The 19,746-nt window shown below is 36.6% G+C and overlaps 1 protein-coding gene across 3 annotated transcripts in view; it reads left to right on the top strand.

The window, feature by feature from the left end:
• The window catches only part of CCSER1 (coiled-coil serine rich protein 1), a 1,491,155-nt gene that overhangs the window by 517,530 nt on the left and 953,879 nt on the right, over positions 1 to 19,746 (top strand). For all 3 annotated transcript variants that reach the window (XM_070790884.1, XM_070790886.1, XM_019962454.2), the window contains exon 6: positions 10,764 to 10,971. In XM_070790884.1, the coding sequence (XP_070646985.1) occupies positions 10,764 to 10,971 (208 nt within the window). The remainder of the gene's footprint in view (positions 1 to 10,763; positions 10,972 to 19,746) is intronic.

Below are 19,746 nucleotides of genomic sequence, written 5' to 3'. Positions count from 1 at the left end.
AATTACTCTGTGTACTTTTTCACTAAAAGATACATCAAATTAATTACAATATATAAAGTATACCTAATGTTTGTGTGTGGTTAGTCGCTCAGTCCAGGCTCCTCTGTCCATGGATTTCTCCAGTCAAGAATACTGGAGTGGGTTGCCATGCCCTCCTTCAGGGGATCTTCTCAACCCAGAGACTGAACCCAGGTCTCCCTCATTGCAGGAAGTTTCTTTACCTACTGAGTCACAAGGGAAGCCCAAGAATACTGGAGTGAGTAGCCTATCCCTTCTCCAGGAGATCTGGACTCAGGAATCAAACCAGGATTTCCTACATTGCAGGTGGATTCTTTACCAGCTGAGCTACCAGGGGAGCCCATAGATAACTACAAAATATATATCATAGATAACTATAAAGTATGCCTTGTATCTAAAGTAATAATTATAGAATATTGTCACCAATCAAGACATTAACCAGACTAAAATAATATAGCAAAACTCCCACTTTTAAATGATTTTCACTTTTATAAATGAATTGGAAACAATTTAGTAACAATATCAGTCAGTAAAGTTCAGTCGCTCAGTCGTGTCCGACTCTTTGCAACCCCATGAATCACAGCACACCAGGCCTCCCTGTCCATCACCATCTCCTAGAGTTCACTCAAACTCACGTCCATCAAGTTGGTGATGCTATCGAGCCATCTCATCCTCTGTCGTTCCCTTTTTCTCCTGCCCCCAATCCCTCCCAGCATCAGGGTCTTTTCCAATGAGTCAACTCTTCCCATGAGGTGGCCAAAGTATTGGAGTTTCAGCTTTAGCATCATTCCTTCCAAAGAACACCCAGGGCTGATCTCCTTTAGAATGGACTGGTTGGATCTCCTTGCAGTCCATGGGACTCTCAAGAGTCTTCTCCAACACCACAATTCAAAAGCATCAATTCTTCGGCACTCAGCGTTCTTCACAGTCCAACTCTCACATCCATACATGACCACTGGAAAAACCATAGCCTTGACTAGATGGACCTTTGTTGGCAAAGTAATGTCTCTGCTTTTGAATATGCTATCTAGGTTGGTCATAACTTTCCTTCCAAGGAGTAAGCGTCTTTTAATTTCGTGGCTGCAATCACCATCTGCAGTGATTTTAGAGCCCTCAAAAATACTCCAGTAGAATTAACAATTTAAAAAAGTTCTTTGATATCATATTAAGATAATTATTACTCAGAGATAAGATTTTATTTGACTTTAACTTGTTTTTCTTCTATAGTTCGACAGTTTCCAAATAAAATCACTTCCATGGAGTGGTGGATGAGAGGCTGGTGAATTTTTCCTGACCCCCAGAATAGAGAAATATAAAATAAGGAAAATGTTGAATATTGGAGTCTGTAAATATATCAGAGAATTGATGCTGACTCAATTGGAAAAGACTCTGATGCTGGGAAAAATTGAAGGCAAAAGGAGAAGCGGGTGGCAGAGGATGAGATGTTTGGATAGCATCACCAGCTCAATGGACATGAGTTTGAGCAAACTCTGGGAGATAGTGAAAGACAAGGAAGCCTGATGTGCTACAGTCCATGTGGTTGCAAATTATCAGATACAACTTAGCTACTAAACAACAAGGATATGATGAATTACCTGGAAGACTAGAGAAAAAGAATTTAAGTTAAAAAATTGATTGATATCTGTTAGCGGAAGATCAACCAGTTTGTGAGATTTTCTAAGTTGAGAATCACTTTTTACAGTATCAGGGGATAATAAATAAAAATTTGATCTTTATCTGTATAAAGTGTTTTTGACAGTTCTGTGCCATCAACTTTTTGACAGCTTGAGTGCTCTGTGAAAGAAAGTCAATTACACTATTAATTCAATCATAGCATGATTAAAATGTACAATATCTACAATTAAATGAATACTTGTAAAGTAAAAACTATATATATGTGCATAAGCAGATTTTGGTATATATGTATGCATGTACATGGGATTTTAGAAATGTTTTACATATTTATTTATTTTTACTTTTGACTGTACTGTGTCTTCATTGCTGCATGGGTACTACTCTCTAGTTTGCAGTATGCTGGCTTCTCATTGCAGTGGCTTCTCTTGTTGCAGAGCGTGGGTTCTAGGGTGCATGGGCTTAGTTGCCTGGAAGCATGTGGAATCTTTCTGGACTAGGGATCAAACCCATGTCCCATGCATGATTCTTCATCACCAGACCACCAGGGAAGTCCTGCACGTGGGATTTTTTAAACACTAATTTGAGTCACTCTTTGCTGAACTTCATTCTTACTGAAATGATCTTTAAACCAGATCTTAAATGACAAATGAAAATAAAAGTAGAGAATGGGAGGGAGAAATGTGAATGACGTTAATGGCAGGGAGAAAAGTTACTGAACAAGGACAATCAAATCAGTCATTTCTTTTTATTATTAAACTACTTTCAAAGTTTGTATGAACAGATTTGTACTCATAATATACCTACTTTCTTGAAAATTTTGGAAAAGGAAATTCTAACTGTTCAGAGGAGTAGGGTTCCTTACTATTTAATCTTATTCCATTAAATTGTAAGCTAATATTTTACTATTCTATCTTCAGTGAAAATAACTAAATAGATAAATACAATAATATTTTAAATTTGAACCATATGATGCAATATGAAGAAAAAAGCATTGGACCAGAAGTCAGGAGACTGAAATTCTACACCTTCTAACTGTGTGACACTTACAAAATTCATCTAGGTTTGAGCTCCCTATATATTAAATAAGAATTTAGAAGGCAATGGCACCCCACTCCAGTACTCTTGCCTGGAAAATCCCATGGACGGAGGAGCCTGGTAGGCTGCAGTCCATGGGGTCGCTAAGAGTCCGACACGATTGAGCGACTTCACTTTCACGTTTCTCTTTCATGCATTGGAGAAGGAAATGGCAACCCACTCCAGTGTTCTTGCCTGGAGAATCCCAGGGACGGGGGAGCCTGGTGGGCTGCCGTCTATGGGGTTGCACAGAGTCGGACACGACTGAAGTGACTTAGCAGCAGCAGGGGGCTTCCCTGGTGGCTCAGATGGTAAAGAACCCACTTGCAGTGCGGGAGACTCAGTTTTGATCCCTGGGTCAGGAAGATCCCCTGGAGAAAGAAATGGAAACCCGCTCCAGTATTCTTGCCTGGAGAATCCCACGGACAGAAGTGCCTAGCAGGCTATAGTGCATGGGGTCACAAAAAGTCAGACACGACTGAAGTGACTTAGCCTACAGGGAGTTTTTTTTGTTTTTATGTTTTCTTTTGTTTTAAAGAGGCAGGAAGGAAGTATGAATGAATATGAGGCAGACAGCCAACAATGTCTGTTATGATAACTTTTCATTTCTCTGATAAGACTAAGCATTATGTCCTCTCTTTCTTTTAAGACTTTGAACATATTTATCATAGCTTCTTAAAATCCTTGTTTGCTAACTCCAATATGTGGGTCATGTGTGTATATTCAGTCGCATCTGACTCTGCGATCCCATTGACAGTAACCTACCGTGCTCCTCTGTCCATGGAATTTTCCAAGCAAGAATACTGGAGCGGGTTTCCATTTCCTACTCCAAGGGATCTTCCTGACCCAGGGATCGAACCTATGTCTCTTGAATCTCCTGCATTGGAAAGCAGATACACCACTGTGCCACCTGTTAAGCCCAATATATGGGTCATCTCAGAGGATCAACAGACTTTTTCTGCTTCTTTGTGTGTCTATTCATTTGAATATTTGCCATGCATTGTGAATGGTATAGTTTTGAGAGTATGCATTTTGTTTTCTTCCTTTAGAGAAAGAAGAGTGTTCTAGCAGACAGTTAATTTATAAGTAGACCAGATTGATTTTTTGAGTGTTTTTTTTTTTTAAGTTTGGAACTCTCATGTCTCCCAGCACTGTGAATATTCTACGTCATTGGCAAATGCTCTCCTGTGTCTTCATAGGCATTAAAACTGCAACTTCTGCTTTTACAGATTGCATCCAAGTTCAACACCCTGAAACCATCACAGTGTCAATTTGTATAATTTTGCTCTTTGGCACTTGGACATTTTTCTCTTTCCCTCCTGCACTATATGTTTAAAAATAAATGGGGTTATACTTTATCCAGTATTTCTCTGTATTCAGAACAGGAGGCAGAGTATAGGACAGTTTAGTCCAATGTGTTCCCAGAGGTCTCCTCAAATTAATTTTATTAACTATATCTGTGATAAGTGCAACAAAGGAAGGCATAGCATAGAAAAGAGGAACCTATGTGTCTTTGAAGTAGAGGGGTGTGGGTACCAAATACAAAGATTTCCCTGAAGAAGTGATGTATTTTAAGGCAAGATGTGAAGGTTGGTAAGCAACACTTTATCATACATATGCAAAGTTTCTGAGGCAGGATAGAGCTTGGCACATTTCAGGGCAAAGCTTTATCATTTAAAACTTACAGACTGAAAAAAGCCCATACATCTCAATTTGACCTTATCTAAATGTTGCTTAATTTTCAGTCATAAAGACTTGGTTGTCCTTTAGAAGCAACAAGGCAAATAAAAATATTACTGAGCAAATCTACCAAAGATTCATCAATTTGATGTAGACAGGGTGACGTGTGTATGGATGTGCTCAGTGGAGATTACATTGTGTTTGTTTTCTGTTTGCAGTACTTAGGGTGGTTAATGAATCACTGTATCAGGCCTCAGTGTCTTACCCTTGTGTCTGTGTGTGTGTGAAGTTAGGGACCATCTTTTTTATATAAAACACATTTCTTCAGTTTTCTGAAACAATAATAATTCAGAGTATTGGCAGACAGAGAGCTACATATGCCAAAGTGCATGAATTGCATTATCTCATGAGCCTTACTAATGCAGGAATAGGAGAGCCCCTGAACCTTACTCTACCCTGCTGGTCTTATCATGGATTGTCTGTGCTAGAGGAAACTATGACTTCATATTAGAGTCCTTTCTCCTTTTCTTATCAGTTACAGGGGTGGATTCTTTTGAGGTGAATATTTCCAGAAACACGTGGGTATTTTTGGCACAATCATAGTCTGTTGTTAAAAACCTTGGTTTTTAAAATATTTAATTATTGTAAACCCCAGGCACCAATCAATCAGAAATCCAATGACTGTGGATGGCTCTGTTGGCCTGTGCAGCTGAGTAGCAGCCCTGCTTATCAGTCTATTTCACCAACTGCTTCAACCTAGTGAAGGATGCTTTTGATTACTGTGGTATTACAGCTCACTATTATTCATGTTGAAACAAAGCATTTCAAAATAAATTGATGTGCTTTTCATATGGGGAGGAATATTAGTTGTTATTTTTTTGGTGTCAATTACTAAGCAGTTAATAATCATGGTGAACCTCTTGAGGTCAGTGACAGAATCCTCTTAATCTCAAATCATCAATCACCCTTGCTCTGCTAGACACAATGTGGATGTTTTCTGTAATTGTGAAACGATGCCATTGGTCTCCCTCTTGTTGAAATTCAAGAAAGAACCAAAGTTTCAAGTAGAAAACAAATGGCTACTTTTATCTTCTAAGTACACTTCTGCATATAGCCCATTCTTAACTATCTGAAATAGCAGTGATCCGTAGATATATAAACATTAAACTGTAATCCTCAGATCCTCAGTAATTTCCTGAAATTGAACACATAGAACTTTACACAGGTGTGGTTTCTGAAAATTTTGGTTTCAGAAGCTTTAGTCTCTGAATGGGTGGTTTCAGTCTTTATTGATGTTTACAGCATGATTGAACACAGAGGTTCAAAGAAACAGCAATCTAATTAAAAGGAATTATAAAACTGTTATTTTAATTATTGTATTTTAAGAGTGGTGGGGAATTTGGCACCGTGGGTGGTGGTCCTGCAATACATAACAATTCACCTTCCAGAAAATTTTCTGTGTACAAATGAGAGTTATATGCATAAATGATTACAAAGAATTATGTTTTATTAACTTTATTATTGCATTCATTTATTCAAATTCAATAATACAGTTATTTACTGAGTCAGCCTAATATGAGTCAGACACCAGATGAGTTCACAACTTAAAACCTGATAAATCTTTGAAAATTCTGTGATAACTAAAATAGTATTATTATACACACTGTGACTTCTCATTTTTATATTTTATTTTACTCTTATTGTTCTAAGACACTAAAATAAAATTTTTAAAAAGTTAAGAATGATTGTATGTTTTACTCCAAGTTGTATGTAATTAAGTGAATCAGTCATATCACTTAATTTATTTTAAAAGTGAAAATGTAAGTGATTCTTTGTAGTTACAGGTATTTTTTTTTTCTTTTTGTTCACTTGTTTGTTTTTCACATGAGATGAGGAATCTGGTAAGGACTTAGAGCTCAAGTGCATTGCTTGCATCCACATCTCAGCTCTGCCCCTTGTTTGCTGTGTTGCCATCAGCCATGTACCTTAATATGAGTCTCTTTGAGACTCAAATCCCTCAACTGTGAGGTAAGGATTATAATACCTCAAAGAGTTGTATGAGTACTAAATGGTTTAGCATATATGAAGTCCTTACAGCGCTACCTGAGGTACATTAAGTATTATATATATATATGTGTGTGTGTGTATACACATGGATATCACCAGGTGGTTAACACCAAAATCAGATTGATTATATTCTTTGCAGCTAAACATGGAGAAGCTCTATACAGTCAGCAAAAACAAGACCAGGAACTGACTGTGGCTCAGATCATGAACTCCTTATTGCCAAATTCAGAGTAAATTGAAGAAAGTAGGGAAAACCCCTAGTTCAGGTATGACCTAAATCAAATCCCTTATGATTATACAGTGGAAGTGAGAAATAGATTTAAGGGACTAGATCTGATAGATAGAGTGCCTGATGAACTATGGACCAAGGTTCTTGACATTGTACAGGAAACAGGGATCAAGACCATCTCCATGGAAAAGAAGTGCAAAAGAGCAAAATGGCTGTCTGGGGAGGCCTTACAAATAGCTATGAAAAGAAGAGAAGTGAAAAGCAAAGGAGAGAAGGAAAGATATTAGCATCTGAATGCAGAGTTCCCAAGAATAGTAAGGAGAGATAAGAAAGCCTTCCGCAGTGATCAATGAAAAGAAATAAAGGGAAACAACAGAATGGGAAAGAGTAGAGATCTCTTCAAGAAAATTAGAGATACCAAGGGAACATTTCATGCAAAGATGGGCTTGATAAAGGACACAAATGGTATGGGCCTAACAGAAGCAAAAGATATTAAGAAGAGGTGACAAGAATACACGGAAGAACTGTACAAAAAAAGAGCTTCACGACCCAGATAATCACTCACCTAGAGCCAGACATCCTGGTATGTGAAGTCAAGTGGGCCTTAGAAAGCATCATGACGAACAAAGCTAGTGAGGGTGATGGAATTCCAGTTAAGCTATTTCAAATCCTGGAAGATGATGTTGTGAAAGTGTTGCACTCAATATGCCAGCAAATTTGGAAAACTCATCAGTGGCCACAGGACTGGAAAAGACCAGTTTTCATTCCAATCCCAAAGAAAGGCAACGCCAAAGAATGCACAAATTCCTGCACAATTGCACTCATCTCACATGCTAGTAAAGTAATGCTCAAAATTCTCCAAGCCAGGCTTCAGCAATACATGAACTGTGAACTTCCAGATGTTCAAGCTGGTTTTAGAAAAGGCAGAGGAACCAGAGATCAAATTGCCAACATCCGCTGGATCATGGAAAAAGCAAGAAAGTTCCAGAAAAACATCTGTTTCTGCTTTATTGACTATGCCAAAGCCTTTGACTATGTGGATCACAATAAACTGTGGAAAATTCTGAAAGAGATGCGAATACCAGACCATCTGACCTGCCTCTTGAGAAACCTATATGCAGGTCAGGAAGCAACAGTTAGAACTGGACATGGAACAACATACTGGTTCCAAATGGGAAAAGGAGTACGTCAAGGTTGTATATTGTCACCCTGCCTATTTAACTTATATGCAGAGTACATCACACGAAATGCCAGGCTGAATGAAGCACAAGCTGGAATCAAGATTGATGCCGGGAGAAATATCAATAACCTCAGATATGCAGATGACACCACCCTTATGGCAGAAAGTGAACAGGAACTAAAAAGCCTCTCGATGAAAGTGAAAGAGGAGAGTGAAAAAGTTGGCTTAAAGCTCAACATTCAGCAAACGAAGATCATGGCATCTGGTCCCATCACTTCATGGGAAATGGATGGGCAAACAGTGGAAACAGTGTGAGACTTTATTTTTGGGGGCTCCAAAATCACTGCAGATGGTGATTGCATTCATGAAATTAAAACATGCTTACCCCTTTGAAGGAATGTTATGACCAACCTAGATAGCATATTAAAAAGAAGAGATATTACTTTTCAACAAAGGTCCGTCTAGTCAAGGCTATTGTTTTTCCAATAGTTATGTATGGATGTGAGAATTGGACTGTGAAGAAAGCTGAGCGCTGAAGAGTTGATGCTTTTGAACTGTGGTGTTGGAGAAGACTCTCGCGAGTCCCTTGGACTGCGAGGGGATCCAACCAGTCCATCCTAAAGGAGATCAGTCCTGGGTGTTCTTTGGAAGGAATGATGCTGAGACTGAAACTCCAATACTTTGGCCACCTCATGTGAAGAGTTGACTCATTGGAAAAGACCCTGATGCTGGGAGGGTTTAGGGGCAGGAGGAGAAGGGGACGACAGAAGATGAGATGGCTGGATGGCATCACCAACTTGATGCACATGAGTTTGAGTGAACTCCGGGAGTTGGTGATAGACAGTGAGGCCTGGCGTGCTGTGAATCATGGGGTCGCAAAGAGTGGGACACAACTGAGCGACTGAACTGACTTAACTGATTGACACACACATATATTAGGGCTTCCCTGGTGGCTAGTAAGAAAAGTCCTATATATACATTATATGGCTAGTAGGAAAACAGTCTTATCCTGCTTATGTACTTAGGTTGATTCACCTCAGGTCAACTTTTTTTTTTGGTGCAATCTGCAGTACTGTGGGTTCTTAGTTTTCCCAGATCAGGGGTCAAACTCATGCCCCCTGTATTGGAAGCTGGGAGTCTTAACCACTGAATGGCCAGGGAAGTTTCTCAGGTGTTAAATAGCCTGAGAATAGTTCTCAGGTATTTAAATTTGAGAAATTCTCTGGGCCTGTTTCTCACATGAAAAATGAACATACTATGTTTAACTCTTGGTCTTGTTCAGCATTTGAATAAATTAACACACATGCAGTGGTTTGCACAGTACTTGGACTACTGTCAATCCTTAAAAAATGTTAGCTATGACTACTTATTATTTCATTATAAACATAAAGATGGGATAGTAATTAATATCTTACCATTTGAAATGACAATTGTGATTAATGAATATACCTATAAAGACAAATAAACAATTGTGTGATCCAAAAATGTGTTTTCTTTACTGATTATCCAATGTTTTATAAATTGAATAATCACATTTGCATAAATTAACCAAGGAAATTCTGTTTTGTTTGCACCTTTACCTGATCTTAGTGGCAAGCTCCAAGGCAACTCTGTTTTTTCAATTTAGGTTGCCAAGTGACCTTGTCGTTTACTTCAGAGAATAATATACATAAAAGCTATTGAAACTGAGCAAAAGTCCTAAACTAATGTTTCATAAATTTCCTGAGCTATGAGTTTAATTATCATTATTGTGTAGGTTCCTTGGTTCTAATGAATGGAAATAAATTTAGACAAACTCATTAAAAATGACCATTTTCATAAACTCCTCCTTTCATATATTTTTATATCTGCCTCTTAAACACATGTGAAAAACTGTTAATCTTAATATCTTTTCTTTATACACACCTTTAATTAAAGTGTGTGAAAGTATTTTTGAAATGCATAATTTTAAAATAATTGTTGATTAGGAGAAGGCAATGACAACCCACTCCAGTACTCTTGCCTGGAAAATCCCATGGACGGAGGAGCCTCGTAGGCTGCAGTCCATGGGGTCGCTAAGAGTCGGACATGACTGAGCGACTTCACTTTCACTTTTCACTTTCATGCGTTGCAGAAGGAAATGGCAACCCATTCCAGTGTTCTTGCCTGGAGAATCCCAGGGATGAGGGAGCCTCGTAGGCTGCTGTCTATGGGGTCGTACAGAGTCGGACACGACTGAAGTGATTTAGCAGCAGCAGCAGCTAGTAGTACAAAATAATAGTTTTCCACATATTACTGTACTAAATATTTAATGATTATTTGATAAGCATGCTCATTACATAGGGAGTTATACACCTTATATTTACTTCACTATTTTCACATAAAATCTTATGCATACTAGTCTTTCTTAATCCACAAAATGGCTTAATACACAATTGATTGATTTAGTAATTTAAAACAATAATTACCAAAGGTATTTTATCCCAATTTTTGCTTTCTTAATCTTTTCTTTCCAGATAATTTTTAAACATTATTTTCAGAAAATCCCTACATGAAATTTCTCTTTCAGTGATTTCTTTTGGCTTTCAAAATTTTGAAAGGGTTAAATAAGTGTAAACATATGGTTATTGTGTGTAAATTGAATTTCAGTTGGAGAAAAAAAAGCACATTCTGAAACAATGATTCTCATCGAATCTTACTACTGCTACATATAAAATTGAACCATTTAATAATTTGGACAAAAGGCTTCAGAATTTTCAGACTAATATGAGGAAATAATGAGAGTCACAAGGAATTTTTTTCCAGCTCACTCCTAACATTGATCAGCAGCTTGGTAAATTCTGCTCTGAATATGCTACATAGTAATTTTTGTTCTTTTTTTTTTTTTTTTTTTCCTGTTAGGAACCTTTCCCTGAAATTAGCAAAAGACATTGATCAGGAAGCCAGATGTTCCCATATCAGGGGAGTGCCTAGCAGTCCATCTTCAGATTGGCCCCTGCCAAGTGTGGAAGAAAATGGAGGCATAGATTCTCTGCCATTCAGACTGATGTTACAAGACTGCACGGCCGTCAAGACATTATTATTAAAGATGAAGAGAGTTCTTCAAGAGGTAATGGTCTGCTGTAAGATTAATGTTTTTACTGCTGGTAAATAGTGAAGTCTGTAAACCTGGTTAGTCTCTCTTCTATCAATAATTAACTGCATAACGCAGGGCAGGGGTCAGCAATTCTCTTGGAACTTAGCCTTTCTCATATGTCAAATGAAGTGTTTGTAGTTCTGTTTTATAAGGTACTCTTCAACTTAAAGATTCTAAGATTTTGCAGAGAAACTGAAAAGAGAATAAACTGATACCTAGTCTTGGGAAGGTTAGATAAAGAAAAATTGGCATCAGTTATCATTATGTTTGCTGCTGCTAAGTCGCTTCAGTCGTGTCCGACTCTGTACGACCCTGTAGACGGCAGCCCACCAGGCTCCCCCATCCCTGGGATTCTCCAGGCAAGACTGCTGGCGTGGGTTGCCATTTCCTTCTCCAATGCATGAAAGTGAAAAGCGAAAGTGAAGTCGCTCAGTTGTGTCCGACTCTTTGTGACCCCATGGACTGCAGCCCACCAGGCTCCTCCATCCATGGGGTTTTCCAGGCTAGAGTACTGGAGTGGGGTGCCATTGCCTTCTCTGATCGTTGTGTTTATATATTATTAAAATCTGTTTAGAGACCTTTCAACAGGATTTCACTTTGATGATATAGAGATGTTGTATGATACCATAAAACTAGTTTATTTAGTCATTTTTTTCAAATAACTATTAATCTAATAAAATCAATCTTAATGTTTGACTGATTTTGCCCTTTGAATACAGCTGCCCTCTTGCAGCCTATGCTCAATTAGATAATGAACTAGTTAGTAGAATACTCGGGGAAGTCTTTGATCTTTACATCCAAGAATTGACCACTATTTAGGATCCAAGTATGTTATGGTTTTATTTTTGTAATTAAAAGTTATTTTCTTTAGAGGATTTCTATAAAAGTGTACACAATATTATTTCAAAGATGTGAAATGAAAGGACCAAAATTTTAATAACTTTCCTCTAGTCGGTCTGAATTCAGAACAACAGTGGGATTTCTGACTCCCAGTGTGACTTTTTATTATATCCTATTATTATTTAATTTATTTCTCATTATTTTTAAAAGATATTAATAGTGTGAGAAGAGAGAAATGTAACTGTTTAGTATGACTGGTATAATGGCTCCTTACAATGATGATCAGGTTGTACTCCTTTTTCTAACAATGACAATAATAATAACACTAGCAGCTACCACTAGAGGCCAGAATTGAATCAAGGAAAGAAAGGAACTTAAGGGAAATGATTGTTATAGACTACGGGGGACATCCAGTCATGTGCTTATGTTAGCTATTAAAGTAAATACTGGAAGAAATCTCTGCATTCTGTACCAGCTTATACCACCAGGGTAGTTTTGTGTCTGGAATCTATGCAGTTGTGTTTAGAAGTGGCATGTTAAGCAGTTAAGCACAGACATTAAAAAGGTTAAATTATATATGTTTATAATGAAAAAAATTGTATTTTTAAAAGGTAATTAGTACTCAAAGTTCTACATTTCCAACTAACTTTACTATATTTTCTGTTTAATTACACTTGTGAGCTTATTTACGTATTTACATCTATTGAATCTTTATGTGGAAATAGTATATAATAGTGCTGTACATATTTCCCAATTGTAGATTTATTTAAGTCACTTTGGTAGCTTGAAATCAGCCATAGGGGAGTGTTATGCTACAGAAATTGGCATACACTACAAGGTAGGGCTTTTTAATTTGTGTGTGTGTGTGTGTGTGTGTGTTCAGTTGTTTGGTCATTTCCAATTCTTTGCGAACCCGTAGACTCCTCTGTCCATGGGATTTTCCAGGCAAGAATACTGTAGTGGGTTTCCATTTCCTTGTCCAAGAGATCTTTCCCGCTCAGGGATCGAACTTGTGTCTCCTGCTTCTCCTGCATTGAAGGCAGAGGCTTTACCTCTGTGCCACCTGGGAAGCCCTCAGTTTTAGTGAGCTGCTGTTACATATTTACCAGCACACCACTATATATATGACTATATAGTTTCTATATTGACAGCATGTTTTTTCTGCTCTACTCCAGGCTCCCTGACCATTTGCTCGACATATATTCTGAACCTCTTTGAACAAGGCAAACTTAATAACTGCTGTTATACTAAAAGATATTAATCTCAAAGTCTGTAACATTCAAGTATTCAGTTTTCTACCTCTCTCTTTGGTCTGGATTTTAATTTTAAAAAATCAATACAAGTGAAAAGGAAGTAAAAAAAAAATGATAGGAAGAGTCAAGGGCCTTTCTTAGGGTACTTAATTTTATAATTTAAAAATGCAATGATATTCATTATAAAGTCAATATTCAGAATATAATGAGATTGTTTTCTTCTGTTTTTCTTCATAAAATAATATTTGAAAAAACTGAAGAGAATTGATATTTAAAATTGATGTAAAATGAGCAATAATTATATCTGTTTATTAAACCTATTCAGAAATCAGGGAGTCTTACTCTTTATTGTCAGCAAGAAAAGCAATATTATTATATGATTAGCATTGACATCTATTCTAGTAAAAAGATATTCATAATAGATGTCTTTAAAGAAAACTGAAATATTCTCTAAGCCAGGAATTTTTAAAGGGTAATTTACATTTCATTGAATTTAATTCCAACTAATCATTTTAGATTAATACTACCTTTTTTTTTTTTTTTTAGTTTTTGCTTGCTTGCTTGTTTATTGGCCATTGGGAAATACGTATCTGCATAACATGGCAAATCTGTGAGCTTATATTAATAGTGCAAGGTGTCTGAAAAGGATGATTGCCCCTGAAGAAACAATACTCCATTCTTTTTGTTGCCTACCCTTCAAATGACCCAGCTCTTTATAAGGTAGGGCCACTTCCCTACATCTCAAGTTCATTGTATGATTTCCAACAAGTTCTATTATTATCATTGTTACTTTAATTCTAATTCTAAAGTTCCTCTTCAAAATATGGGGATTAACTTATTTTGGAAACTATATTTTCTGAGTAGATGCTTAAGGTACCGTGAATAAAAATTGCTCAGAACCTGCAAAATATCCACTTCCCTGACATCTCTTCAAAATAGACATGGGTTTACTTTAATAGTTTATTTCTATTGACCTATTTGTATGATGCTTACTCAAACTTGTATATAGATAATTTTTAACTGAAAATATCCCAATTATTTTATTTTTAAGATAAAAAGTGATTAATGAGTTTAGTATATTAGACTAGGAACTGCTCCTATTTGATATTTTTCTTAATGCTGCTCTGTTGACATCTTAGATTTTAATTCTAAGATAAGTCAAATGTGCATCATCTGACATTTGTCTCACACTACCTATTTAACTCCCTCCTTTGGAGATCATTTGCTATTACAACCCCGAACATCCGTGCCTTCATTTAAAATGGAATAAAAGAAAAAAAGCCTCGCTTTAGGCCCTAAGAAATTCTATTTTTCTTTTTTTAGTATTAATGATTTTTTTAAAGTTTCTCTCTTATAACAAGGAAGAACCTTATAATTTTTTTCTTCCTTTTTTGTTATATTTTTTCACATAATCCCATTACTTGTAGTAAAATAAAAACTTTAATACAGTTATCTACAGAAATAGTTTTTGTTCTGATGTTTCCTTTCAGTTTGGGCTTCCCTCTTGGCTAAGACAATAAAGAATCCACCTGCAGTGTGGGAGACCTGGGTTGGATCCTTGCTGTGGATGATTCCCTGGAGAAGGGCATGGCAAAGGACTCCAGTATTGTTGTCTGGATAATTCCATTGACAGAGGAGCCTGGCGAACTACAGTCCATGGGATCGCAAAGAGTCCAACACGACTGAACGACTGGCACTTTCACTTTCACACTTTCTGTTTACTCTTTTGTTTTTGTTGTTCTCTTATTATAAAATTTATTTGTACTGTATGGTTACTGGCCTAGAAAACTACTTGGAAGGGATTTTAGGTGCAATGTGTAATTTTTAGTAAGAAAACAGTTGGTAAGCATGTTTATGGGCCTTCCCTGGCTGTTTAGTGGTGAAGATGCTGCGCTTGCACTGCAGGTGCTGCGGGATCAAAACCTGTCAGAGAACTAAGATCCAACATTCCACGCAGCCAAAAATAAGTAAATAACCAGAGTAAGAATGATTATCCAAGGGTGTTTGCAATGCCCCTCCACGCAACACCATGGGCTTTTTAATTTAATAAATGAGTATTGGGAATGTGTTTAACAAATTTCCTGAATCATATAGGACATTTCTTTAAAGTTAGATGAGTGTGAAACAAATTAAAAAAAAAAATGTTGATATGATCAGACAAATCTAACAGTAAGATTAAATTAGTGAAAATCAGTGAATTATTTGTTTAAAAATCAGTGTAATTTACAAGCTTGTTTAGTTGACATGAACAATTGAGTTTGCCAATGAAGAACTCTTACCTATTTTCCCTTTTTTTCCTCAATTATCTAGTAATTCAAACTAATTTATTGTCTTTTAGAAATAATAATGGGAAACTTTCAAGATAATTTTAAGCATGGGCTTCTTATATTTTTTGTTTTTAAAATATGATATATAAATGCATAACAAAATTTGGAGTGTTTTGAACTTCACCATAAATTGTTCAGTGGGAATTTTTAAAATAATTTTTTGTTTTAGCACGTTTTGTTGAAATGATTTCAAAGGTTACAACAGCAATTTTGTAAACTGACATTTTGCTATCAGAAAAACCCAAAGCAAATGAAAAGCATATAGAATAGGAACTGTGACAATGGATAATTAAAGAAGGAGAAAAGTCACTGTGGAGAGTCATAAAGTAAGAAAATTCACTGAAAGCAAGCAATTACCCATGTAAATCTAGGTGACAACCTAATAATTTGACTGCTTTTTATCTTTTGAAAATAAAATTACAAGTTTCTGTTACTTGCTTTATTTTTATTTATTTTACTTAAACAAAAATTTGTTTAAGATGTAAACTGGAAAAAAGGTAGACCATGAAAACTACAAATGCAAGAAAACTAGAGTGACAGTGCCCATGTCAGGCAGATATAAAGATATCAGTAGAATCAGTGCTATATTTCATAATGATAAAAAGTCATTTCATCAGGAAGACATGACAGTCATACCCGTGGATGTCCTATTTATGTAACTTGTAAATATATGTTGCAAAATTTGACAGAAGTAAATGAAGAACTAGGTAAGTTCACAATCATAGTTGAAGATTGTAAATCTCTTTTCTCAAAAATTGATAAAACAACCAAAAATCAGAAAGTTTCAGAAGATTGAACATTTTTAATCTTTCAATAATGATTAACTGAATTGTGTATAACAGAATTATACCAGTTTTTCAGTGTATGTGGAACATCGCCAAGATAGTATATGCTGAATCAGAAATATCTCAGTAAATTTCAGAGGTAGACATCTATGCAATATAATTTGGAGAACAGTGGAATTAAAGTAAGAATCAAGAATGAACAAGTAACTAGAAAAACAGCAAATATTTGTATATCAAAACAGCAAACTTCTGTACACCCCATCAGTTCAGTTCAGTTCAGTTCAGTCGCTCAGTTGTGTCCAACTCTTTGCGACCCCATGAATTGCAGCATTCCAGGCCTCCCTGTCTATCACCAACTCCCGGAGTTCACCCAAACTCATGTCCAGCGAGTCAGTGATGCCATCCAGCCATCTCATGCTCTGTCGTCCCCTTCTCCTCCTGCCCCCAATCCCTCCCAGCATCAGAGTCTTTTCCAATGAGTCAACTCTTCGCATGAGTTGGCCAAAGTATTGGAGTTTCAGCTTTAGCATCAGTCCTTCCAAAGAACACCCAGGACTGATCTCCTTTAGAATGGACCGGTTGGATCTCCTTGCAGTCCAAGGGACTCTCAAGAGTCTTCAACACCACAGTTCAGAAGCATCAATTAGATCAATTTAAAGATCAGGGAGATTTTAAAATGTTACAAATGAGATGATAATGATAATAATATGATAAATTGGAATTTGTGAGACATTGTTGACATATTCTTGAAGAGAAATTTATAACTTTAAAAGTTTCTTTTAAAGCAATAAAACGTCATAATTAATTATCTAATTTTCTCTTTAAGTATCTAGGGAGAAAAACAGTAATCTCTAAGGAAGTAATAGAAATAAATATAAAAAATCAAAATTCATGTAATTGGAAACAAACAAATAATAGAAAATTTGCATAGTAATCAGATTGGTTCTTTGAGATGTTTAAAGAAATGCTGTAGAAGAAAAAAAATTAAACAAGTAATATAAATTACTAATAGCAGAAATAAATTTAAGGGGGAATAATCACTACAACTGGGAAAGGGAATGTCTACCCACTCAGTACTCTTGCCTGGAGAATTCCATGAACAGAGGAACTTGGAGGTCTATGGTCCACGGGGGTTGCAAAAGCAAACATAACTGAGTGACTAACACACACACACACACACACACACACACACAAACAAACATCACTACAAATCTTATGGGAATTAAAAGGATAATAAGGGATTGTTATAAACAATAATATGGCAATAAGTGGGCTTCACTTGTGGCTCAGCTGGTAAAGAATCCGCCTGCAATGCGGGAGACCTGGGTTTGATCCCTGGGTTGGGAAGATCCCTTGGAGAAGGGAAAGGCTACCCACTCCAATATTCTGGCCTGGAGAATACCATGGACTGTACAGTCCATCGGATCACAAAGAATCAGACACGACTGAGTGACTTTCACTTTCACTATGGCAACTATGACAATATGTGTGAAGATCACAAATCCCTTGTCAAATATAACTTTCCATAATGACCAAGAATAAATTAAAAAATAAGGATTGTCCAATTTCTATTAAAGGGATTGTCCAATTTCTATTTTTATTAAAAAAAAAAAAAAAAAACTCCCCATAAAATCTAAGTCCAGGAGATTTCACTGGTGCATTGTGTCAAATATTTAAGAAACACATAAGACTAATATGCAAAAAAGTTCAGGAAATAGAGAAACAGAATATACTTCTCAACTGTTTGATGTGGCACACATAAAACTATTTATAATAATCTTCCAAAATCATTATAGGTAAAAAGAAATCACAGAAAAAATTCTCATATGTGTATGTATATATATGTACATATATATATAGAGAGAGATGTGGAAGTCTTTTAAAAGTTATTAAACAAAATTAAGCACTATAAAAATATATGTATGACCTAATTTGTTCTATGTCAAGAGCGCAAAATTTGTTTAGCGTTCAATAACCAGTCAGTGTGATTAGCTATATTAATAAGCTAAAAAAAGGAAAGTATATGATCATATTAATAAGTAAAGAGAACACATTTGAAAAGATTGAATATCAGTCTAGTGTTAAAAAAAAAGAAAAAACACACTAGTAGTAAAAGGGAACTTCTATTCTTACAGCTAATATCCATACTTAATGAGGCAAAACTGAAACTTCTAGCTAATACTGTTAGCAAAGGAAGAATCTCCACTCTCTCTACTTTGAAGGAGCATTGTGCCAGATGTTCTAGATAGAAATAGGCAAGAAAAAGCATAACAAACATAAATATTGGAAAGAAAAGATAAAACTATCTTTATAAGGAGATGCATGGTTGTTGATATAGATATCCCTAAGGAATTTATGAAAAAATTAATAATAAACCTAGTAAGAATAATAAGTGCATTAGCAAGATAAAAAATACAAAGATACAAGGTTATAATAATATTATCATTGTTCCATAGCAAATTATCTAGTGGACTAAAAGATACATTTGCTGTCTCATATGTTTTGTGGTCAGTAATTTGAGAGCTGTGTGTATACTGCTGCTGACTGAAGGCCTTTCATGAGGTTGTAATTGAGATGTCAGCCATGACTGCAGGCATGTAAGTGTGACTTGATTTGCAGATTAATGTAATGTGGCAGGAAAGTTTGGGCTTCCCAGATGGTGCTAGTGGTAAAGACCTCCCTGCCAATGTTGGAGACCTAAGGGACATGGGTTCAATCAATCCCTGAGTCAGGAAGACCCCCTGAAGTAGGAAATAACAACCCACTCTGGTATTCTTGCCTGGAGAATCTCATGGATAGAGGAGCCTGGCGGGCTGCAGTCTGTGGGGTCGCATGAAATCGGAAACAACTGAAGCCACTTAGCATGGCCAGAAGGTTTCAGTTTTTCACTGCCAGAACCTTACTGCCTTACCATATGGGCCACTTCACTGAATGACATGGCAGCTGGTTTACACCAGAGTATGCAATCCAAGAGAGAGAGAATAAGACAAAATAAATATCTTTTATAACCTAATCTCAGAAGAAACATGATATCACTTTTGTAAAATGTATGGGTTACGCAAGGGCTTCCCAGGTGGTGTAGTAGTAAAAAAAATCCACCTGCCAATGCAGGAGACACAGAAGACACAGGTCTGATCCCTAGGTCAGGAAGATCCCCTGGAGGAGGAAATGGCAACCCACTCCAGTATTCTTGCCTGGAAAATGTAAGAGGCGTCTGGTGGGCCACAGTCCCTGGGATTGCAAAGAGTCACACATGACTGTGTACACACACACACACATTGATTAGAAAGACCAACCTTGATTCAGTGAGGGAGGGCACTTTATAAAGGTCTGGATACCAGGAAGTAAGCAACATTGTTACCCTTCTCATCCAAACTACTAATGAGATCAGATCAGATCAGTCGCTCAGTCATGTCCGACTGTTTGCCACCCCATGAATCGCAGCACACCAGGCCTCCCTGTCCATCACCAACTCCCAGAGTTCACTGAGACTCACATCCATCGAGTCAATGATGCCATCCAGCCATCTCATCCTCTGTTATC

This window comes from Bos indicus, chromosome 6 (assembly GCF_029378745.1).
Source record: "Bos indicus isolate NIAB-ARS_2022 breed Sahiwal x Tharparkar chromosome 6, NIAB-ARS_B.indTharparkar_mat_pri_1.0, whole genome shotgun sequence".
In the NCBI taxonomy this organism is placed as follows: Eukaryota; Metazoa; Chordata; class Mammalia; order Artiodactyla; family Bovidae; genus Bos; species Bos indicus.
This window is presented reverse-complemented; position numbering and strand designations above follow the sequence as displayed.